The following is a 25847-nucleotide window of genomic DNA, read 5'->3' on the forward strand; positions in this document are numbered from 1 at the left end:
CATTGACAAGTCTAAAAATAATAAAGCTGACACATTTTCTTTGTTGTATTTAATATTCGTTAATTACTAAAATTTCATTGTGAGCAAATGAGTCACTCGATTTAAAAGTATAATGGAGTACGCATCGAATTTCGAATAAATTAATTAGAACAGCTATTTATCGATGCAATAGATACTAGAACTATAAACATGTTTACTATGGATACAAAAACGTGTTTTTCTTAATTCAATTGTAAATATTACAATCTACTCATTAGACTTTTATCATGTGTCGCCTTATTCACTTATTCAAGGTCATTATCATGATCTGCATAATTCGTAAGGCAATCAATCTATCTTCCTCCTGGGCTTTCATTTTGGCTCTGATTTGATACTTCTTTGACTTTCAGTCTATACACTTGACTACTTGTCAAAAATTCTATACATTTTCACACAAACTGTGTATTCATATATAGGCACAAACATCTTTTTTATCTTTTGGCTTGGACAATTGTCATTCAGCCAGTCGCAATCAACATGAGCTTTATTAAAGAATTTAAATGGGCGCAAACATGCAATGACTCTAACTGCTGTGTATGTTATACTCTAGGAGCAAGGGGAGTTTTGAGTATGCACTTTTATGCCCTCTCGGTACCTCGTCGTTTTTTTATTTTTTTTTTGGTGCGTAGATTCGATTTTTTGGAACAAATTATTAATTTGTTAAAATGCAAAAAGCTCTACGATTACAACATCACAAAACGCTAATTGGAGCACTAAGTATTTCCAGATCTTGCCCAAAACTAAAAGATTTAAAACAAATGAGGAAGTCACTACCGCAGATAACCAACAACATATTTTATCCCAGATGTTAAGCATACTGCAAGATCTTCAACAAAAATCTCAAAATGAAAACAGAAGCCGTTTTAATTGCGAAAGCATAGGGCATATGCAAAATTATTGCAGAAGCCGATCCCAGGTAAGGAAAGAAGAACTAAAGAATGATGTCAGAAGGTCGCCTATATCCCAGAAGCCTGTCACATACTTCTACCAGAAATATTAGTAAATATACGGTCTCTAAGAAAACCATCTCCCAGAACCGGCCACAGACATTCAAACAATAACCAGGGAAACCAAAAAAACCTACACTGACCACGTCAGACGTCGACGTCAGCGTCGGCTGTGTCTAATAAAAGTCTCCAAATTCGCACTTACACTTTAAATAAAAGTGGTAAATAGACAAATTATATACAGCGATACATTCAGCAATAGTTGATAAATTTTCTACAATTAAATGCAAGATCAAACAGGAAACATAATAAGGAATCAAATTATAATGATTACAAGTCGGTCAGATAGCCAAGCGGGCCAGGCGGCCGACTCTCTTTCGCTTTACTGTCGAATGTTTAAGTGGATGTGCGTTTAAGCCCTGGCTCGGTGTACAGAAAAATAAAAAAGGCTAACGCAGCAATTTAAAATTCTAAAACGAATCTGCGGCTTAGACTAGAATATGCTGGTGTCTGATCGGCCTATGGTGGAGCAGCACGGCAAGAGATAAGGGCTTCCGGCTCGGTGATACTTCTCCATAGATCCCTACTGGAAGGGCGTGGCGCCCTATATAATGATTACAAGAGATTCTGTAATGGATGCTTATTAGTTAAAAGTTACCCCGGGGCTGACATATCGTCAGATCATATTCCTGTTATTGGTAAATTTAGGTTTAGATTTAAAAAACGTTACAAAAAAATAGTAACAAAAAATGTGATATGAGAAGACTAAAAGATATGGAAACAAAGGAGACAGTCGCACGGATTCTTTCAGGAAAGCTAAGTAACATGGAACAAACATACATAATGATCCAGATAAATCACTCCTGAATATATGTGAAACCTTTAACAAGATCAGAGAAGAACATCTAATAGAAAATAAAGAGAAGAGGAAAAGTTGAATGAATGACAATTTACTGTAACTCATGGAAGAAAGAATAAAATCAAAGAATAACAAAAGAATGTACAAAAATATTCAGAGACAAATAAGAACCGAAATACGAAAGGCCAAAGAAAATTGGTTCAAAAAAATTGGTGGAAAACTGGTATTCAAAAATCCAACACAGCTAGCAAAATACAAGATCAACAGGGGAACATCATCACAGATTAAAATCAAGAAATATGCATATGGACCAAATACATACAAGAACTCTTTGATGATAATAGGTCCGAACAACCTTCGTCCTACATATATAATGACCACTTGCCTATCACATCAGATGAAGTGGAAAAAGCAATATCACAAGTAAAAGAAGGAAAAGCCCCTGAACCTGACAATGCAAATGCTGAACTCATAAAGCTATTTAACACAGACGGTACTTAAAGACTAACAAAAATATTCAAAGACATATATTTAAATGGAGTAATACCAAGATCATGGCTGAAGTCAACGTTTATTGCTCTACTAAAGAAAACAAAATCCTGCAATGATTTCCGGACCATCAGTTTAATGAGCCACAAGTTATTTCTAAAAATCAGCCGTACACAGTTTGGTTTTTGGAACGCAGTGGGTACGAGAGAGTCTCTCTTTAGCATACAAGTGCTATTTCAACGATGTATAGATGTGAATTGCAATATTTATGCATACTTCATTGATTACCATAAACCGTTCAGTAAAATACAACAAGCTGACGGAGATATTAACAAATATTGAAAGAAACACCTGTGACCTAAGAATTATTAGTTAGCAATCTTTACTGGAATCAAACATCGTGTATCCGTACAGAGGCAGGACAATCCGATGATATTAAAGTTAAACTTGGGGTCCGACAGGAATGTATACTATTACAATTGCTGTTTAATATATACTCTGAGGAAATCTTTCAAGAAGCAGTAGAGGATGTTGAAGACGGAATTCGAATTAACGGAGAATGTTTCAGTAATATCAGATACGCGGATGGCATAGTGGTATTGGTTGACAGTTATGAAGCCTTCCAGGAGTTAATTAATAATAAATACACCGTTGGCGGACCCCATGGCGAATTTGGATATCCTCGGTCAGTTCATTTTCAACTTTTACTTTTGCTGTGTGGTTCCAATAGAGGTTACATATGATTATAATGTCTCTACTATCTATGTTTTTATTTAATAAAATTTCTTTAAGTTGATTATGCTGCACTCTGTCAAATGCCTTCTCAAAATCAATGAAACAGGTATATACTTCCTGATGTATATCTAAGCATCTCTGCGAAAGAACACTTACTGCAAACAGTGCATCTCGTGTTCCCAGTCCTTTCTTAAATCCTATTTGTGTATTACTTATGCCTTCATCTAATTTCTTATGTATTCTATTGTGAATTACTTTTAAAAACAATTTCAAGACATGACTCATTAAGGCTGTGGTGCGATGTTCATTGCACTCCTTTATATTGGCTTTTTTGGGTAGCAGTATGAATGTTGATTGGAGCCATTCTTTAGGTATTATACTGTTCTATATATGATATTGAATAGATCCAAAAGAAGATCAATAGATTCAGTATTCACAATTTTGAGTAATTCGATAGGAACTTCATCGGGCCCGGGAGATTTACCACCTTTAGCTTGTTTCATTGCATATTCAATTTTTTCTCGTATAATGTCAGGCCCAGTATCATCCCTAAATTCTTTTGGTGCTTCTGTTCTCTCTTTGTATTCAAAAAGTTGTGCTATATATTGTGTCCATCTCTGCATTTTTTGGTTTATATCTGTTATAAGTGCACCACTTTCATCTCTTAGTTGCCTAGTTTGAAGTGTTTTTTCTCATTCCTGTTAATTCTCTAATTCTTTTATGTATGTTAAAAAAGTCTTATTTTTTCTCAATTTCTTCTAGTTCTTGGCACTGCTCATGTAATATTCTCTCCTTAGCTTTTTTATTCTCGTTTTAATTAATAGATCAGTTTCATTATATTTAATTGAATTTTTTGTTTTTAATGATTTTCTTTCATTTATTAATAGTAGTATTTCTTCAGTCATCCAGTCTTTATGTTTTCTTTTCTTTGGTTTTAAGTTTTCATTTGCTGTTTTCATTATTGCTACTTTTATATTTTCCCATTTCTGATCAATGTTATAACTACTTTTATTCAGTTAATATTTCTTCAGTCATCCAGTCTTTATGTTTTCTTTTCTTTGGTTTTAAGTTTTCATTTGCTGTTTTAATTATTTCTACTTTTATATTTTCCCATTTCTGATCAATGTTATAACTACTTTTATTCAGTTCTTGGGCATCACGTAGATTTTCAGAAAGAGTTTTTACAGTTTGTTCCTTTGTTTGTGGTTCCCTTAATCTCTTAATATCAATTCTACTTTCTGTGGGTTTTTTAACCAGTTTCAATTTGGTTCGTAATGTGACTACGTTGGAGTTATGGTCTGAACCGATGTCTGCTCCAGGGTAAGTTTTGGCAGACAGTATAGAATTACGAAATCTTTGTCTAATGAGGACAAAGTCAATTTGATTTCTGATTATTCTAGTCACCACATTCATTTCTATTTCCTAGACCATATTCCCCCATATATCCATCCACTCTTCCCTGGCCAACTTTGGCATTAAAGTCGCCCATTACTATTGTAGTGTGATGTTTCTTCATTGATTTTAAGACTTGTTCCAAATCATGGTAAAATAGTTCGATATCGTCGTCATCTTTATCTGCCATATGAGCATAAACTTGAATAAAATTTACTATACCTTTCTTAGACTGAAGTTGTATTGATAAGATCCTATCAGAATAAGGAGTAAAACTTCTCACAGAGTAATTGACCTTTTTTGCAACTAAGATAGCAACACCATAGCGATGATTGACCTCGTTGTTACCTGAATAATACATGGTTCCATTATTTGTAATTTGTTTGCCTGAACCAGGCCACTGTATGTCACTTATACCTAAAACATCAATTTGGAGATTTTCCATTTCAAGCAGTACGTTCGCTAATTTACCACTTGCGTATAGAGTTCTGACATTCCAGATTGCTATTTTCAATGTCTTAAATGCACAGGGATTTCTCTGGTTTACGACCTGGGAGGCCCTGTGATCTACAGTTATTACTCTCCTGCCGGATCTTGGATTCCGTGCTCCATAATCAGTAAGTTTGTTTACTCTACTTGTCGTTTGCCATTCATGACTTTACTAGGGGTACTCTATGAATCTTTAATGCAGTGGTTCCCCGTTGCCTTCTGCATCCTTACGCCGTTGACCTATTTTTCGATTCATCCGCCTTTAGGACCAGTTTCCCATCCCTTGGAGAAAAGAGTGGCCCTTTCACTTATTAACTCATCCGCCCGCAGCTGTTGGTCATAAGTGGGGGATTGCTTATACCGGCAATCATTCGGTGAATTACCTGTTGGTCCACGGGAGGTATTTTATTTCCCTCCTACCCACCGGTAAACCGGGTCGGGCATTCCCCTTTCCGCCATTTGGGGACACGCTCTTTAGAGGTTACAGGTTCCCCCGAGAGTTAACCCCAATAAAAACAGCCAAAATCGAATACCTCAGTCACATCATGAGGAACAGAGAAAGATATGGGTTGCTGTAATTAACTCTACAAGGAAGAGTAAAGGAAAAACGAGGACTAGGAAGGCGAAGGATTTCCTGACTAAAAAATCTACGTACGTGGTTCAACAGAATAACCACAAATCTTTTCAGAGCAGCAGTTATAGCCATAGCAGCAAAATACAGATTGCCATGATAGTTGCCAACATCCGAAATGGATAGGCACTACAAGAAGAAGAAATGAAAATAGTGTACAGCTGAGAATAGTGAGCTCATACATTTTGGGGGCACCATTTTTTAAAAAACACCATTACTACTGCACAGTAATCACAATGAAATACTTGGTTTATTCATAAATCAACTTCATGATGAGGAATTGATTGCAAATTGAGTTTTTTGATGACAGAAACAAAAAAAGAATAATAAACAGAAACACTAAAAGCATTTCTCCAACTAGATAATTATCTAAGATGTAAATATATGTCATGTTTTATATAGCTTCTATGAAGATGTTTGGGAAAGTATGTACTATTTCTTTTCATATTTTTACTATTAATATTTCTGTTACGGTACTGTAATGTTATCTAATTCAATACTGTTCTAACGACTTTGGTAAAATATATTGTTTCCTGTTATTTCGTAAAATTGCTAAACTGGTTGTCTCATGTATTATGTTATAAGTGCGGAGAATTTGACTTCTCTTTTGTATTCTGTGTCACAAATATGTACACGTGTGTACGGTTTCGTATTACGGTCTCAATTAACTTAAATTATCGCATTCAAAATCACAATACACTAGGGTGATTTATTGATGTACCCTCTTTCACCCAACGGCCAAAAGATTCTTTTCTGACCTGCAATCTCAAGACACTTCATCTCAAGACAGCGAACCAAACTGACCTAGTGTATGATAGGTTCTCGCCATCGAGCGTCGGCGGGCGCCCCGACGCGGTACCAACGAGATTTCCTTGGCAACGACTAAAATATTTCAAAGGGTAAGTCTATATTCTTTGTACAAACATCAATAATGAGTAAGACCAGTTATTTTCCTAATTTATTTACAGTTGTGTTTGCTATTTGTCGTTAATTTATTCACAAACAAAATATCGCATTTTTACTTTATAATTATTTATCTATTATCATTTAACCAGCGACCTCTTAAGTTTTACACAAAACAGAAGAGTTTCATTTATTCATCACCAATTCACAACCTAAAAAAACTCAGGAAATATTGAATAAAATGCTGGTTTATTTGTTACATAGAAGAGTTTACACTTAACACATTTTTTTTAACAATGTTTATAGTATTATCTAATATTTGAATCAGTGTTTGTAATTGATGACCCCTAAATTACCGTTGAACATATTTAAGTAAGGAAGAACAAACTTAATAAAAATCAAGTAAAAACAGCAACAAAGTCACTACTAATCTGCATGACTTCTATGAGAATACATAATTAACATAAAATTCGCGAAGTGCTGATTGCTGCACCTATGGTCACCAAGATGAATAAAATTGGACCTCAGTTTCTCTAGGAAGTTCTCGACGTGGAGCTGGTTAAAAGAATACGCTGTTTTGACTTCTAGAATTTTTTTTTCGATGTTTAATCATTAACAACTAGGTAATCATAAAATTTGTTTTCTTGGTGCCAATATGAAAGTCACAATTATGACCGTTCATGACGTAAATGAAAATTAAACGAGCTATGCCTATGTGTTTTGATATCTCCATGACAACCTATCTCTAACGGTTTTGACAGTTCCGGTATTGACAAAACGTGATAGGGTCGTGTTGAATTCAATGTGCCGGTGAAAATGGAATCAAAGCACCAAAAATACGGTCCTAGATTAATCCCGACTGATCCGTGGCTACCGGATGCCAAGCTTGAAGGAGAAACTGAACCGAACTATATTTTAGAGCGAGTAAAAAAGCAAAATGAGTATCCTCCTATTTTTGCCAAGAAGTCTTGGACCAAAGCTGTTCTTGAAAAAGATATCCAGATGTATTTTAAGCCGACGGAAACTATTGGTAAGTGATTATTTTATATAGAAAATTAAAGTTAAGAATATTTCATTATGCTCCTTTATATTGTTCTAATTAGAGCTATATCTTTGCATCTAAGTTTAACAATTTCTGTATACTACTAAATTATATGTTTATTATTAAAATTTATTTGGTGTGGATTATTTGGTCATTTTAAAACATTTCTTCCCCTTCTTTTTCATTTCTTAAACTTCTTTTTCTCCATTTTTTTCGGTCTAGGTATTACTTAATGTTAATTTTCCTCACTGCTACAATATATTGTCCCAGTTGATCACCCTAGTATCTCATACTGTTGTGATTTTTGTTGAACAAAGTTTTATATTTTGAGAACGATTTCTGAAGTGAAAACTGAACTTTATTTTAAAGTAAAATTGTGATTTTATCATCATCATCATCATTGGCTCTACAACCCATTGTGGGTCTTGGCCTGTTCTAGGATCAGCTTCCATTCCTTCCTATTCTTCGCCTTGGTTTTTTAATTTCGTACTCTTAAAAGATGTAAGTTTTCTTCCACCTGGTCCTTAAGTCGTGCTTTGGCCTACCTCTTTTCCTCACTCAATTGTGGTTTATTCCCAGTAAAAATAGTAAATTATATTAAGAAGTCACAAAAAAATAGCTTTAAAACAACACTTTAAGTGTGTGAGACATCAGACTTATAGTTCGGTGGTCGCTACATTCTCTAACTTTTTCTTTTTTGTGAGACAAATGAATGTCACTTGATTGATAAATTTTATTAACTAGCTTTACCAACATCCATATACTCATGTTCTCTTATCTTAAGGATGTGGATAGGTAGTTGATCTTGTCCAGGGCTTCTTTCGTTTCCTGGATTCTTTAGTGCATACAGTATTTCTTCTTTTATAATTTCTTCACTTGTTTTATTTTCTTCTAACGATGTATCTCTTTCAACTTGGAACAGCTCTTCAATATATTCTTTCCATTGTTTAAGTTTTTCGTCAATAGTTTCATATCTAAAATAGTTGTAGTGTGGTTTCTTTTTTGCAGTCGTGCCATTTCTTTTACCATTTTATGTAGGTTGAATAAGTCATATTTGTTCTGAAGATCTTCTATATCTTTACATTTTTCCTCAAAATAAGTTTGTTTTGTCTCTCTTATCTTTTTCTGATTTCATTGTTAATGATTTTGTATTTGTGACTATCTTTATTCTTGGTTTGTCTCCGGTGATCCATCATGTCTAATATCTCTTCAATCATCTAATTATCTTTCTTTCTTATCGGGTCTTTTAACATCTCTTTGTATAAAACGAGGAGACAGTTTTTTAATGTTTTCCATTGTTTGCTGATCTCATAGATGTTAGTGTCTAATTTATCAAGGTTTTCAGATATTTTCTATTGGAGTTTCTCTACTACATCATCTTCCTTCAGTTTTCTACTTTTAAGTTTTGGGGTTCTTCGTAGTTTTCTAATACATTTAAGCCTAAGCGTGACTTTAGCGATAAATATTTGGGTTTAGAAATATTAGAGTATGGTACTTTAGACTATACAAGATCCAACAACAAGAAACCAACAAACAATGTATATTGTCATAATTCAAAGTATCTATCATACGGCACTGAAGCCTGATAAATAAAAAAAACAGAGCAAATGCTATAAGAACCACAAAATTGATTTTTAGAGAATATCTGTAGTTTAATCCCGGAGAGAACAAATAACAAACAACCATATCAGGGAGATAATGAAGATAGAGCATAAAATAGACGATCGTAGACAAAATTCGAACTAAACCATTGAAATGGTACCATCTTGTGCAGAGAACGACAGAAGATATATTACCGAAACAAGTATTAAATGTAGCGCCGCGACAGGGCACACGACGAAGATCAGAAGAATCCGGATATTACATAAAGAATTTAGAGATAGTAACATATTTTTTCTGTTTCATGTTGACTAATTTTTGTGTTTATCCCTTTAAAAACTTAACTTTATCATTAGATACATTTGCCATTTTACTCTGAATTTTCAAATGTTATTGGTAGGTTTACTTCAATAGTGTTATCACGTTTGTAGAAGGAAGATACCTACGAGTATGGCCATACTTTAATCATTAGAAGGATATATTTCGGAGAGTGAATTTTATTTTTTTTTACCTATTTAATAAGTATTCTTATGTTGTGTCTTGTATGTTAATATCTTTTCATTGTTTCTCTCGTTTTATTATTTTCTCTTTCTGTATATTCTTCAGTGGTATTTTGGCTTAATTGTAAAATATTTAATCTTCTTCCTTTTAAATTCAATTAATATTCAGTCTATTCCCGTACCATTTAAAGCCATTAGCAAAAAATATCAGTATTAAATGTAGTAGTACAATATAAAATTACAATAGCTGGATGAGTTGTTACCTTCTTCTTCTTCTTAAAGTGCCCTCTCCTCAATGGAGGTTGGCTACTACAATTTTAAAATCTTCTCTATCTTCAGCTGTTCTTATTAGCTGTTCAAAATTTAGCCCTGTCCATTGTCGGATGTTTCTGAGCCACGAAGTTGTTACCTACTTTGGTAATATTAATATAATACGGACATGTACAAGAATTGTTAGGAAGTGAAGTGAACAGACGGGACGAAAGGGACTAATGAAGTGGAACTGGAAGTGTGTGTATGTCAAAATAAAAGGTTCAGGTAACTGCCGTAGCTGTGAGGACAATGTTGCTGATTTATAAAATCCTTTGAGACGGCAAATACAAACTTTATACATGCACATGGGTTTAGCAAGACTACTTGGACAATGGAATTTTTTAATAATATTTTTTCTATTAGTTATTCTATTATTTAGTTTGCTGATTTCAATATCATTAAATTTATAGACGGTTATCTATTAACGATTATTGTATAATATATTTCACCAGAGGAAAAAGTAATACTAGGAGATGATCTTAACACACATCTAGGTCAATCCAAAACAGGCTATGAAGCGGTACTTGGACGCCGGAGTTTCGAAAATAGGCATGATGCTGAAGATGATGTGTCTAAACTATAATAGCTGTTTATCCTTCACGGAAATGTGTACTTTGAATAAAACTATAAAAAAATGATTGAATACTTTAATTGAAAAACAATTCAGGAAAAATTCAGAAATGAAGAAAATTTAGAATAACGAAAAGAGAAAACTGTATAAAAAGTGATTAATTAGAACATATATTTGACAAGATCTTTAAAAGTACACGTTGAAGACCCTCAATACGATGGACCTAGTATCGCAATATCTTAAGATAATTGCGATAACTGAATAGCAGAGACGTAGAACAAAGATAGATGAACAATTCTAGAGTAACCCTAAGTTCCACAGTGGAAAAGAAAAGGCTGATTGATGATGACTAATCTCCCTTTTAACTTGCTGTGTACTATTATCATATTGAGTTTCAGAGCTTTCCCAAGTTTGTCTTTAGTGTTTAGTTCGTCTTCTACATGAAGCTTTTTTTTTCTTTCTGTACCGTACATCTATAACTATACCGTACGTTAGATTCAGGACAGAGGAGTCTCATTCGAGCTCATTTTCCCCTAGAAGGAGGTCCTGCAAACGGATGCCTTCCTGTTATCCTGCCTACCAACTAAAACCACCCTCGCCTACTTATGTGTATAAGTAGGTGAGGGTAGTTTTATATATTTATTTTTTTATACTTATTTATTTATTATACAAATAATGTATTTGCTTATAAAAGAACGAATACACTTTATAAACCCATACTTGTAGTTGTTGCAATCTAATAAAAGTCGACCTGATACAACCCTTAGTAGAAGTGAAGCAAAGTTTTGGTACTGTAGATATGTCGCTTTTAACTCTTGAGCTTTCTGGTTCTTTTCGATCTTTCTCCTGAACTTTTTTCTTTGGAGGGCCTATATCAAGGCTATATACAGATCCTGGGAGAAAATTTAGACTTGCAGCTGTTCCTGTGGTTTGGAGATCAACAATTCTGAGAAGATGGGGATCTGCACCACCCATGGCAATGAAATCCTTGGACACGTACTTTCCACAATACAATTTTGCCGTAAAAATATCTGGTTCTAAAGTGACGATTCTCTTTCCAGAGGCATAGTCCCAAATCTGTAACGGGTCCACTGATTGAAAACTGCAAGTCAGTATCTCTGTACCCTTCTGGTTGATGTCCAATCCTTCGCCGCAAATGTGAACATTGGATATGTGTCTTATGGCGTAAGGTTGTCTGAGACCCCAAAATTGGACAACGTTGTCCCATCCGCCTGTGATTAATTTGTAGTTATTCTTGGGATGGAAACAGGCGGCAAAAATCCTCGACATGTGGCCGTCGTGCTTATCTGGAAATTCGCTTGGAACCAAAATTTTTTCTTGAGTTCTGGTCTCTTCGTCGTAAAAATGAACTCTAAGATCATCGCCATACGTAACAAATTTTGGGAATCTTGGATGATAGCTCAGTCCGAAGGTTTGCCGTTTTTCTTTTATTGTATAGAGACATTGATTGAAATGATAGCTCCAGCATTTTACGCAACCGTTAGCATATATTCCTGTGTAACAATTCGTAATCGGATAGACCTTTGAAACCGGTCTGTGCTTGATGCAAGTTCAAGGGGCTCTAACGTTCTTCACATCGTCGTCTTCTAAAGTAAACACGTGTTTTCCGGTAAGAGCTTGATATATCCTGATGACACCATCTGTATATCCAACGGCTATATAATCATACTCCTCGTTATATTTGCAATATAATGCTTCTCTTGGGCCTTCAACTTGGGATACGATAGTCATCCTTCCGTCAACATTTCTGGAATCTATTAGTTTCTTCGACTTTCTAACGAACTTTTCTTCGCTATCCCCAAGGACTTCATCGGTTTCATCTGTGCTAAAATTACCCGCACTAACAATGCCAAGCACCTTTCTTTCTTCTTTTTCTTTTTCTTTTATCCTAGTATTAGCAGTCGCATTATCGTCGGTTGAAGTACTTATGAACATGTGTCTGCGAAGATTATTCGTTGGATCAGTAGCTACAAACTCATATTGAAGTATCTTATTCACTGATTGATTTTTCATTTTGAATGTTAATATTCAAGTTTTTCCAAAATATTAGTTAGGATAATGATCACTGTAATTTATATATAAATGACAATATTCTTATATAGCACGCCCCGTAGGTACTCCCAAAGTGGGTTAGCTGCTGCAAGCCTAACGACACTTGCATTCTCTTATCTAGATCATATCTCTGTCGTTTGTTCAGCTGGTGTTTCTCTTCTTCTTCTTCTTTCCTCTTAATGACTGCTCGGATGTACTTGTGTACACTATTTCATCCCTCCTTACTTCCGTCATCTTCACGATCATCTTTCTCACAGTCACAGGGTTAATACCTGTTTCTCTATACATTCTGTTTCTTTCCATTGTCCATCTACTACACTCCAGCATTGTGTGTGTAACAATGTCAGAATATTCACAGTATAGGCATTTATCTGTATCTGTCTTTCTGAATCTAGGAAGATATGTCCTAAAACACTCATGTCCCGTGAGCCCTTGCATCAGAAAGTAATCCAGTCGCCAGTGACCACATTCTACCCAGTGTCTTAGGCTCGGGATCAGCATCTAAGTCTACTGGGTAACATATAACATGCCGTTCCACTTTTCTTGCCATCTTTCCATTGATCTTTCCTTTTTTTTATTTTTTTTTTATGGCAGTTAAGTGCTCTCTTCTCTCAAAAGATGTCTCCTTTCTAATGCTTACACATGCAGAGACACTTAACAATGCTACTCGCAACAGACGCGATGTGTCCACGTGTACTCCCTGTTTAGCCATGGTAACATCGAGTTGAAGCTGAAGCTTCAAGAATGAAGCTGAAAACTGTATCAATAAGTTAGTTCATTAGCTATTTTAATGGATGGCTGATTTTAAATAATATCTACGTGATGAGAATAAAATACTACTGCGAAAAACTCGGAAGTAGCTGAAAGAAATAGTTTGATAGTTTATTAAACGAAGAATTTCACAGAAAAGCAGTAGAACAAGCGGTGATAGCAACATCACTCGTGACTAAACTAATAAACGAGGAAGTTGCTTCAGCATTACAAAAACAAAGAGAGGCAGATGAAGCAGTTGGATCGAATGATATATCTGTAAAAATGTAGTTAAGAATTATATAGAGTTAAGACAAAGATAAACAGGAACAGGCTTCTTTAATAGAATTATAGAAGTGATGTTATATAGTGATAGTGATAGAAGTGATGTGAAGTGATAAAATGTTAAATTCCTTGCAGAGCATCAACTTGGATAGCAAAGATCTCCGACTAATTAAGAACTTATATTGGAGGCAGAGTGCCAAGATTAGGATCGACGATCATACATCTAGAAATATTAGTATAAATAAAGGAGTAAGGCAAGGATGCATACTGTCCCCTATGCTGTTCAATCTTTACTCGGAACTACTATTCAAGCAAGCCTTGGAAAACCTTTCCACAGGAATAAAAATTAATGGAGAATCAATATCTAGCATAAGATATGCAGATGACACTGTCCTACTGGCTGATACAGACACAAACTTACAGAGGGTTATAGACCACCTTAAGGATGCTTGTCGAGAGTTTGGAATGAAGATCAACGAAAAAAAAACAAAAGTAATGGTGATCCAAAGAAAACAGAATATCCCCTTACCTATAAAAATAAATGGGAATATTTTAGAACAGGTAAACCAATACAAATACCTTGGCTGTTGGATTAATTGCAAGCTGGACCCAGAACAAGAAATTAAAGCGAGAATTGCTCAAGCTAGGGATAGTTTCTTTAAGATGCGCGTTCTATTCTGCGATACACATATAAATATTAAATTGAGATTAAAACTTGTAAAATGTTTTATCTGGTCTGTTCTTCTCTACGGAGTCGAAACATGGACTTTAAAAATAAAGAGCCTGAATAGAATCGAGGCATTTGAGATGTGGGTGTACCGTAGAATTTTAAAAATTCCTTGGACAGCACGAAAAACAAATGAAGAAGTACTAGCGAGACTCAATTTAGAAAAAGAACTATTGAGAACAGTCAGAAGAAGAAAAACCAGTTATTTAGGGCATTTGTTGCGCAACGAGAAATACTACATCCCTCAGTTGATAATAAAAGGCAAAATAGAAGGAAAGCGAGGAATTGGAAGAAAAAAATTGTCCTGGTTACGTAATATCAGAAACTGGACAGGACTTGGATTTGAGGAACTCTTAAGAACAGCTGAAGATAGACAAACGTTTGCCACCATAACCGCTAACCTCCATTGATGGAGACGGCACTTGAAGAAGAAGAAGAAGTGATGTAACAGTCAGATTAGTGAAGAAGCAGTATATTAGTATCTGCAAAAGATTTTAAACAATATACAAACTATGGGATCATAAAACCACTAAGCCTCCATATGGAAAGGTGTAATTAGGGAATCAAAATCTTTACATTTTTTTGTTGTTGCTTTAACTATTTTATACATATTCGTTCGTAGCTTTCACTTTTGCGTAACATATTTTTTGATTATTTTACATAATTAATAACGTGTAATTTTAATAATTTCAATAGTGGCTACTATTGCCACGTTGAAATACTGGCGTTTTCGAAGGTTTTATCTGTATTTTAAGAGATCTCTCGCCCAGAGATCGTTGACGAGTTCAGTCGTTAGAGTTTACTAAAAAAGTGGTACAAGTCTTGTAATCATCATAAAAGTAGTCGTTGAGTTTCATGGCACGACCGACACGAAGGGGACATAGCGGGTCTTCATAATGACGAGATTTGATGAGAACAATAAATTGTGTTAAATCGGCTGGCGCAGTGTCGTTTTTAGCTTTGGTAATTGCTGTATACAAGAACCGTATTAGAATAAAAAAAAACATAATTTGTCTGTTATATACAAACTACTAATCAGGTCGGAACTCATAACAGAATCTCTAGAAATTTAACAAATTCAAAATATGTTAAAATACCTACAGGTACTGCTTCTTGTTCTTCGATTAGATGATATACCTTTGGATTTAGGATTCTGTGTTGTGTTTCTCGTGTTTTAATTATGTGTCTATTTCTCTTATATTAATTCCAGTTTTTGTACCTTCCTTTTTACCACTTCTTTACTTTTCTTCTATACTTTTGTCGAGTATACTTTTATATATAAATATTGTATATAATAGTTGATTGTGCATCATTTGTGTACAAAGTACAAGTCGAACTAAGTTAATGCCTACTAATACAGACACACCAACGGTGGGAATGTTGATTAAGATCTCACTAGTAATGATCGAGACTTCGTAGCTGTGAGAGAGTACACCTATCAGAAAAAATAAAAGTATAATTGCAAATATAGGTCAAAATATCTGTTATAACAAATTTTTATCTCAAAAAACAAGATTAGGACTCTACAAGACGTCGATAGTCCCGGTTTCCCATAAGGATCAATGGCATTAATCCTAACCAAATCTAATTAATCCTCTCTATCTTTTTATATTTTTTATTTAAATTGTCTTTAAATCAGTATTTCTTATGGTCATTGACACTAGGACGATTAAAATTGAGATACATAATTAAGAGTACATACAAATATTATAAAAAGGAAATAACAAAGATGAATATAAGTTTGGTTACGGTTGCACTAAAAAATATTGATTGCCTTTCAAATTTTTTTCCTGAAAAATGTCTTTGGCAGTGTTTATTTTTAAAATCGACTAAATTTTAATTATTATTGATTGTAGATTTATAGACAAAATTTTCCTATTATCAGAATGTTAGTACTATTTGTATAAATACATAAATCGTCGCCTTGGATGTGAAGAGAGCTAACCAACAAAAGTCAGTTTCGAGATAATGAGCATTTTAGATTACCATGTCCAGGAAAAAATACATTTTAGCTTATAACTTTCCTGCTCATTGAACTATTCCTAAAATTTTTTTAGGATTTATCAAACAAATTGTTACCTACTTTGTACTAAACCAAACACTAATAAAACATTGATTTATATGAGGGTAGAAGGGTTTCGTTCACTTAGCTCCATTCACCACTAGATAACTTTTCACGAGTCATACTGGTTTTTTGTTGTGTGAAAAGATCTAAGTCTACGAAATTAAATAATACAAGGTGATATTATGCTTAAAATGTTTAATTTTGGATACAAAAATATCACAAAAGTATAATAAATTTAATTTAGTTTTTAGTCTTTAACATTGAATATTATTTAACAGTGAATATACAGAAATTATTTTATCGCTACTTGGATTCCGAATCGTCTGCAGCGATTCTCTCTATTGGTTTTAAAAGTCGGAGGTAGTAATCATGGTATCTGGCTGGGTTAGTACTTGACCTACAAAGATCTTGTAGATCTTTTAGTTTTTAGGCTCTATTCCTAAAGCAGAAGGATACAGTTTCGGAACCTCACTGAAAACATTGTTGTCAACTCGAGTGTTTCAACGAATGCACAATTGTTTGAAGTCTACCTGACTAAGTTGTGTTTTATAGAAGATTATATCAAGGTGTTCTTTTCGATATTGCAGCCATTTGATATTTAGCCACTTCATAACATCGCCATCGACTGTCTTTGTTTTGTTAATAATTAATTTTTCGCTGTAAGTTTTAAAATCTATAAAATGACTGTAATCTAATTCCTTAACGACGTGTAGAGGGTGATTTACTTTGGCTGTTCTTGCCACTGTGTACCAGCCGTCAGGCACATATATATTTATTTTTCGTCCCCTACTTTCAATCGCAGAATGAACGCTGTCGCATTCCATTTTGGAATGTCCGGATTCCATGAATTTTTGATTAATAATTTGCAAATTATCAAAAGAAGACAAAGCTTTTATAAACATTGCAGAAAAAAGGGAATTTCTATTTTGGCCTATTACAGTATCAGAATAAAATGTTACTTCACTCACTTCAGATGGTAGCTCAGAAAGCATGTTCCATAAGCATGTAGCTACTTCTGTACTTCTTTTGTACCATTCAATGCATGCAACATGTAGTTAATAGCAACAGTAGTTTTGAGATTATACACCGTAAAATTATAGGTATTTAGTTTCCGTTTATAATATAATTGCCCCACTTCTAATTGGGAAGTCAGTAAAAGCTTTTTCATATCCATAGTGAAGGTGCTGAAAATATTATCAATTTTAGCACGATCTTTGTCAATTTTCTTATGCTCTCTAGCCTCGTTCTTTCGAAGTTGATGTAAATTGTATTCATCTTGATGTTTTTCTTTTTCGTCTTCGGTTTTTTTTTTGTGAATTGCGTGCAAAAGCTACATTGGTCTTTTTTTGGTTTATGGAAACCATAGTTAAATTCGGTGCTGAATGTATGTTTATAATAATAAAACGACACTGAATCATCTTCCTGATACTCTTCGCAGTATTTTAAATAATCCTGGTAAAGTCGTTTTTCAGATAAACCAGAAGTTAAGTATTTCCTTTTGGTTGAACTTCGACAATAGTGAGAATCAATCACCGGTAGTGATTTAATGTGATTACGTACTACCTCCTTTTGATTATCTGGGATTTTATTATTTTATTATTACTATTTGTGATAAATACGACATTGTACGTTTTTAATTTGATTAAGCTTTTCTTTGCAACAAGATATTACACTCAAATCAATGTACCCAGAAATATTATTATCATCTGTAGATCGTACACGTACACCCACTTGTCTTAAACCTAAGCTCAATTACATAAAAATTGTATATCAATATAAATGAACAGCAATAAAATTATCTTACGATTATAACTACTCGCAGACAAAGAAGCTTTCAAATAAAATAAATTTAATAATTGTTACAATCGAGTACCATGAGATTTTGCTTTAACAGCAAACCCCAGCTAACGATAAGGTGACTAATCGACTGCCGTAATAATTTATCTGTCTGTTGTTATTTGCACACTACGCTCAAGCGTCTAATAAGCTCTGTTCACTACTGACAATATTTTCAGTACTCGGTGGTGGTAAGTGGCATAGATCACTTCATTTCAAAAAATAAGGATTGTGAATTCACTTAGCGTCCTTACACACTTATAGAATATAAACCATTTGAAACAACATATTCATTTAGATCTCTTCACTATATTATAAAATCTTTCTTTCTGATTGCGATGCTGCAGTTAGCTCATTTTTAAGAAAATGTGGGTTAGCTCTCTTCACATCCACGACGACGAAATTTTGTTTTGTTTTATTTTTATTTTGTTTTTTATTTAATTCTTTTATGTGCTTTTAAGTCTTTTAAGCTGAAATTCATGTTTCCTTCGAAGTTAAAGCATAGCCTGTTTTCTACCTGGTTTCTGACTGTGTTCATTGAATTTGCAATTTATTGAAAACTAGATTTTTTAGATAATTTCCAACGTCTTTCACAAGTTGGGCATCTGTTTAGGCTTTTAGGGCCCCGCGCACTAGGCAGCCTGGCTATTGCAGCCAGCCACTCAAACCCTGATGGTTTACGGAAGCCCGCGCACTAGGCAGCCTAGAGGCAGCCTGGCTGCGGCAGCCACTAGAACGTGCCTGTTACCTATCCACAACGTAAAAGGCGATTTAGGATATATCTTCTGAAGAATACAGAGATCGAGAAGGGAAAACACAACGATGGCAAGAAATTATCAACATAATTTGCGAGGGCGATTTACCAGCCTTCCACGTCGATATCGCTTTACATTTATATTCGCTTCATATTAACAAACGGACAACTGGCCGTCGATTGGCTGATATAATTGGCTGCTCATATAATGTCGGCTCCCTAGTGCGCGTGGGCCCTTAGTATGCTTTTTTTCGTTGCCAGATATCCCGGCGTGTAAAAGTACCCAGGCGATAGTTACAGAAATTTGCAGTGCGGTTAGATCTTGGTAAGAGTTGTTTATTTATTGATCTTATTGACTACTTAGTGATCGCTGACTATATTCTTGATGCTATCTATAAATGGCAATGAATCTGTGCAGATCATAACTCTCTTTTTGAAGGCAGTACATATATTTTTATGCTAGTCTGTATTGTGGTGACTGATGAGCTAACACCCTTGTTGTCTTTGGAAGCATCCATATTATATAAAATGATTTTGAATCGCTTTGGATTAACCAATTCTAGGAAAGATTGTTTGAGTGTTGAATAAAGCGTATTGTATTTGTCCAATTTGCAAATAAGTCTGTTTTTTCAAAGAGTAAAATTTTGACATATGGTGGAATGGTTGAAGGAAGATTAGATGTTTTTGTAAGTTCGACATTTCCTGTTAGCAATTTGATTGTATAAGTAATAGGTTGAGGATTTTTTATAAGTAATATTTTGTGTTAATGAATTGGAATTAATAGGATAAAATACTCAGTTGTTAGGTTTAGCCGAAGTCATAGCTGAGTATGGCAAAAGCAGTTGTTCGCATCGAAGTGGATCCAGTAATCCGCAGTCATATTTCCAACCATACACACACACACACACACACACACACACACACACACACACACACACACACACACACACACACACATAAGTGGAAGGATCAGTTCGTGTAATTCATTTTAGAGTGGTTGTTTGAGCTGGATCTGAATACTCCTAGATACGTACGGATGATTGTAATGTGTAACATGTCTAGATTTCGTATTAGGGTTTAGCAAGCTGATTTAGATGTCGTAATCAATTTTAGTGCGAATTAAGGTTCTGTATATTCTGTATACTCCAAGATCTCTCTATCTTTAAACAACATGAAACGTAAAATCGGAATGTAAAGGAGCAGATATAACTTTGAGCTACATAACATATACAAGCAAAAGCGAAAAACATATTCTTACTACAAACAAACAAATCCGTCTACAATCTACAAGGCAGTAGCCCGGGCACTAGAATCAAATATAATACAAATAACTGCGCAACCGTTGGGTAAAAGAAAACACAGTTGAAAGGCTCAGATGGAAAGAGTAGTAACGTAAAATGCTAAGAAGATCGAGACTTTCAGCTTAAAACTTAAAAAGACGATTAAAATTAGTATGGACAGCTTTCGGCAAACAGAAGTACGATATATAAATTCAATCAAATCGCAAAATATTTGTCTAAAACGGAAGTTGTCTTAAATAATGTTGGCTCCCAGTGTTCACTTACGGTGCAGAAACCTTAATACTTACTAAAAAAAAAACAGTCCTAGTCATCATCATCATCAGCTGCGCCGATCTTCCTCGCATCCTCTTCCACACCATACCTAAATCTCAGTCTTGGTCTACATCGAGTCATATTTTCTAGTGGTGCCGCTAATAGGGTTCGTCTGGGTGGGTAATTTTCATTTGATCTCGACACATGCCCAGTCAATCTAAGCCTACCTATTTTTATGAAAGATATTACATCTCTACCATTAACTATTTTTTTTATAAAAAATTTATTTAAATATTTCTTTATAAAAGGTATAATATTAAAAACCCTATCGGACTAGAACACAGAACGTTTCCGGAATTATTATTCCATCATCAGTGCTGGATGTATGGATCTGGATGTACATGTTTTAAGCCACTAAATACATTGCTATCAACAAGTCCTCCTAAACATTTCGTCTCAGGACTAGCATCCTTCAGTGGAGCCTTACATTGCCATGTTATCTATTCCTGTTGTTACTTAAACATCTTAGTTTAGAAAGTTAAATAATGGGGCTTCTAACATGTACATCCAGATAGCACTGATGATGGAATACTTATTCCGAAAACGTTCTGTGATGTAGCGCGATAGGGTTTTTAATATTATACCTTCTATAAAGGAATTTTTAAATAAATTTTGTGATACATGGTATACAGTCAGCTACAGGAATTCAGTTTCCTTGTGGATTATTTTTTTATACTTCTCGTACAATTGGAAATTAAAAAAACTGCCCTAGTGATACTAAATCACAGTGACTCAGGTCTCAGTGCACCATAAAGCGGTCGATGTTATGATTAACAGATATAATATAGTGTTCCACATATTGCTGTAAGAGCCAGAACAGAGATTACACGTTCTGTAGATAAAATAACACATATTAAGTGGAACTGCTTAAGTCACGTGTTCTTCTTCTTTAAGTGCCATCTCTGCGACGAAGGTTGGCAATCATCATGGCTATTCTGACCTTCGAGGCAGCTGTTCTGAACAATTGCCTTGAGCTACAACCAAACCACTCTCTCAGGTTCTTCAACCAGGAAACGCGTCTTCTTCCTATGCTTCTCCAAGTCACGTGTTGAGTGTACTATACTATGGGGTGGAAGCGTGGGGCGTAGAGGCGGCATGAAAAATTTACTCTTTTGAATTGTTGGTGTCTACAGACGAACAATCTTGGAAGTAACGCGTATTGTAGCTCAGATATTTGAAGGAAAGGTTTGTCGCAACTCTCTAGATGTTTCAAAAGTGAAAATATCCCTGATTAAAGCCAATCTTCTGCAGCGAATACAGTACATACCGAAGAAGTAGTTCTTTACACGATTCTGTTCCGTGGTTTCATAATTTGTGCTGTTTTCGTTGACATTTTTCTGTAGATACTATTGTGTTCCATTTTTTTCTGATTCTCGTCAATTTAATTTCTTTTTTTTTGTATATATTGCTTGTAGACATCCTGTAAAATCGAGGAAAATACTGTAACGAAATAGCCCATCTCCGATACGTCATAATTCTTAGAAGGACGAATCTAGAAAACGCTAGAGTCGGCATGTCAATAGCGCCCGTCCTTCGGACGGGAGACAATTAGAGGTGGGACAACGCCAGAATGTTCTCGAAAAGTAACTTTATTATATATATGTAACGTTGTTAGGAGTGAGGTTAGCTGATAAGAGAAAACCGAACTGTAAACTATAAATAAATATATTTATATAAATTTGAACCGCTCGTTTTATTTAATCACGCTACAGTTGGTGTCCGGTGTGAGATTTGCAAATAAATTCAGCAGTGATTTTTGGAAAAGACTTTTGAACTTTTGAAAAGTATTGTTCGTCGGGAACATCCGCGTAGTTCGGTAGTGCCCTTTGTACGAAAGAACATTTAAAAAAGTACGTGTGTGCCTAAAGAAAGATGCTGCTAGTACAACTCTCAGTAAAACAGTTGCGGGAGCAACTAGAAGAACGCGATGAAGATTGCAACGGGTCCAAGAAGATCCTCCAAGAACGACTAAAGAATGTTCTTAACAAGAATGGAGATGACCCAGAGACATTCCAAGTTCAGTCAGCGGAAGAAGCAGTTTTAATGAAGATAGAAGAAACTTCTAAAAAAATTGAAGAATCTTCTAAAAAAACTGATGATAAATTCGAGACTGTTTCCAAAAGATTCGATGAAACGTCTCAAATGATAGAAGAATCTTCTAAAAAAAATGATGATAAATTCGAGACTGTTTCCAAAAGATTCGATGAAACGTCTCAAATGATTGAAGAATCTTCTCGAAAGAATGATGAAAGATTTAATGAAACGTCTCAAACTATTAAAGAAATAGCTAGACAAAACGACGAGAAATTCGAAAATATGTCTAGAAGATTCGACGAAGTATGTAATCAAAACAATGACAAATTTGAAGAAGTCACAAGAACATTCGATAACATACAGAAGAATGTAAACAACGTAGAAGAGAAGATCAAACAATTAGAGAGCATGATAACTAATACAAAAGTGTTACCACCAGTTAATACAATAGCCTTAGATCCGGTAGTGAAAGAAGAATCACCTAGAGACGAAACAACACATAATATGAGATTCAAATTGCCACCATTTGATGGAAAGTCTTCTTGGTCCATATACCTTAGACAATTTGAAGCTATTGCGACAGCCAATCATTGGACAGAACAAGAAAAAGCTGTTTCCTTGACTGCTGCTTTACGAGGTGATGCTGCAGATATCCTAAGATCGATTCCTAAGGGTCAAGAAAAATGTTACCAGACCTTGTTCACTCGACTAGACAAACGTTACGGAGATGCCCATCTACAACAAGTCTACAAGGCGCAACTAAGAAGTAGAATTCAACGAGCAAGTGAAAATTTACAAGAGTTTGAAGCAGATGTTGCTCGTATAGTGCGGTTGGCTTATCCGGAAGTACCAGACAACATTTTGGAAGAAATTGCTGTAGATACCTTCGTCAATGGGTTAAAAGAAAGTGAATTACAGAAAGCTTTACGACTAGCAAGACCAAAAGTTCTGGATGAAGCGCTCGCTATTGCCTTGGAACATGAAACAGCTAGTCAAACTTCACGGAGCCATCGAATAAGAACCATCGAAGAAGGCGACGAACCAAACGATGAACGTCTGGAAGAAATGGTACGAAAAGTAGTTCGTAACACGATGCCGAAGAGACGCGAGCCCAGATGTTGGAATTGCGGTGACGTAGGTCATATTCGCCGTAATTGCAAGAAAATGATACAACAGTCGGAAAACTAGAACGGGTCGACAACAAGGGGCAACTGCCGACCTCGAGAAACACAGCCCCCATAGTAACTGTGAACATTACGTCCTCAGGTGGAATTCATAGCTTGTACATAGAGGGTCGTATCAATAATAAATGTAGATCGTTTTTGGTAGATACAGGTGCAACGAGAACTATTGCACGGCCAGAAGTAGTACGAGGCCATCTTAAATTATTGCCTGCAACAGTAAAGCTTAGAACAGCAACTGGTGAGATAATTAATACATATGGCGAGGCTAATATGTCAGTATCCATTGGCCAGACCACAGTGAAACATACAGTATTAATTGCAGAGATCTCCGATGAGTTCATATTGGGGATGGATTTACTAAGGAAAGTTGGGGCTGTATTGAATGTCAAAGATGGAGTTCTCGAGATCAGTGGTGAAGAGTTGCCGTTTCATGAAGACAAAGAAGATGTTATCAGCTTAATAACTACTTGTGACGTAACAATACCCGGTAATAGTGAGAAAATTTTGATGACCAGACCTGATGGTTACTCCCGAGAGGGAAGTTTAAGGATGGTCGAAGATGTGAATAATGCCGAGTTCCTAACGGCAAAAGCTTTGGTGAGAATTCGAGATGTCGTTCCTGTAAGAGTTATGAATTTAAAGGGAACTGCTATTAAGTTAAGTAAAAGAACTTTGATCGGACATTGTGTTCCCGTGGCTTCGATTTGTTCCATGAATACTAATGAGAAACCGTCGAAATCTAAGTATCCAAAGGAGCTTGTTGAGACGATGATTAAAACGTGCCAAGATCTTGATGATGAACGAACTAAAAAAGTGAAGTCTATGCTGATAGAATTTCAAGATGTTTTTGCCATGGATAAGAAGGATAATGGCAAAACAAGCATAGTAAAGCATAAAATTAATACCGGAGACGCCCAGCCAATCAGACAACAACCTAGACGACTGCCATTTGCGAAAAGAGATGAAGCCGAAGACATCATCAAAGATATGAACAAACAAGGGGTAATTGAACCATCAAATAGTCCATGGACATCACCAGTAGTGCTAGTAAAGAAGAAAGATGGCTCAACACGTTTTTGTATTGACTACCGACAGCTCAATGCAGTAACTAAAAAAGATAGTTATCCTTTGCCCAGAATAGACGATACTTTGGATACACTTTCTGGTTCTCGTTGGTTCTCCACACTCGATCTGAAAAGTGGATATTGGCAAGTAGACATGGAGCCAGCTGATCGTGAAAAAACCGCATTCTCGATAGGATCAGGGCTTTGGCAGTTCACAGTTATGCCCTTTGGTTTATGTAATGCCCCGGCCACATTTGAAAGATTAATGGATGCAGTTTTAAGAGGTCTAACATGGAAAACATGCCTGGTTTATTTGGATGATGTAATTGTAGTTGGAAGATCCTTCGATGAACATGCCAATAATCTAACAGAAGTCTTTCAACGATTGCGAGCAGCGAATCTGAAGTTGAGTCCGAAGAAATGTCACTTGTTTCGACGAGAAGTGAAGTACTTGGGACATATTGTAGCAAGTAATGGTGTAACAGCTGATCCTGAAAAACTTGCAGCAATTAAGGATTGGCCAGTACCAAGAGATAAACACGAAATTAGAAGTTTTCTTGGCCTATGTACATATTACCGCCGTTTTGTCAAAGGATTTGCCAATATCTCCAAGCCATTAACAAAGTTGACAGAAGAAGGCAAAGAATATACATGGAGCGAAGAGTGTCAAAGAGCTTTTGAACACTTACAAATGGCTCTGATCAGCGCACCGATTTTAAGCTACCCTAGACAGGCAGGAAAATTTGTGTTGGACACCGATGCAAGCAACAGTGCAATAGGAGCTGTTCTTTCCCAAATCCAAGATGGACAGGAGAAAGTCATCGCTTACTTTAGCAAAGTCTTGTCAAAACCAGAAAGAAACTATTGCGTTACCAGAAGAGAATTGCTAGGCGTAGTGAAGGCTTGTGAGCATTTCCATAAATACTTGTATGGCAGAAAGTTTCTTCTTCGCAC

At 35.3% G+C, this 25847-nt stretch overlaps 2 protein-coding genes across 2 annotated transcripts in view; one reads left to right on the forward strand and one right to left on the reverse strand.

Moving 5' to 3' along the window:
* The first annotated feature begins 7261 nt into the window (after positions 1-7261).
* The window catches only part of Dnah3 (dynein heavy chain 3, axonemal), a 547435-nt gene continuing 528849 nt past the window's right edge, over positions 7262-25847 (forward strand). Inside the window, exon 1 of the mRNA XM_072538195.1 lies at positions 7262-7514. Within this exon, the coding sequence (XP_072394296.1) occupies positions 7301-7514 (214 nt within the window). The 5' untranslated portion in view covers positions 7262-7300. The remainder of the gene's footprint in view (positions 7515-25847) is intronic.
* LOC140446132 (uncharacterized) lies at positions 11166-12542 on the reverse strand. Its single transcript, XM_072538663.1, is given in 1 exon segment — positions 11166-12542. A coding segment is annotated over 1 exon segment (1377 nt).

This window comes from Diabrotica undecimpunctata, chromosome 7 (genome assembly GCF_040954645.1).
Source record: "Diabrotica undecimpunctata isolate CICGRU chromosome 7, icDiaUnde3, whole genome shotgun sequence".
In the NCBI taxonomy this organism is placed as follows: domain Eukaryota; kingdom Metazoa; phylum Arthropoda; class Insecta; order Coleoptera; family Chrysomelidae; genus Diabrotica; species Diabrotica undecimpunctata.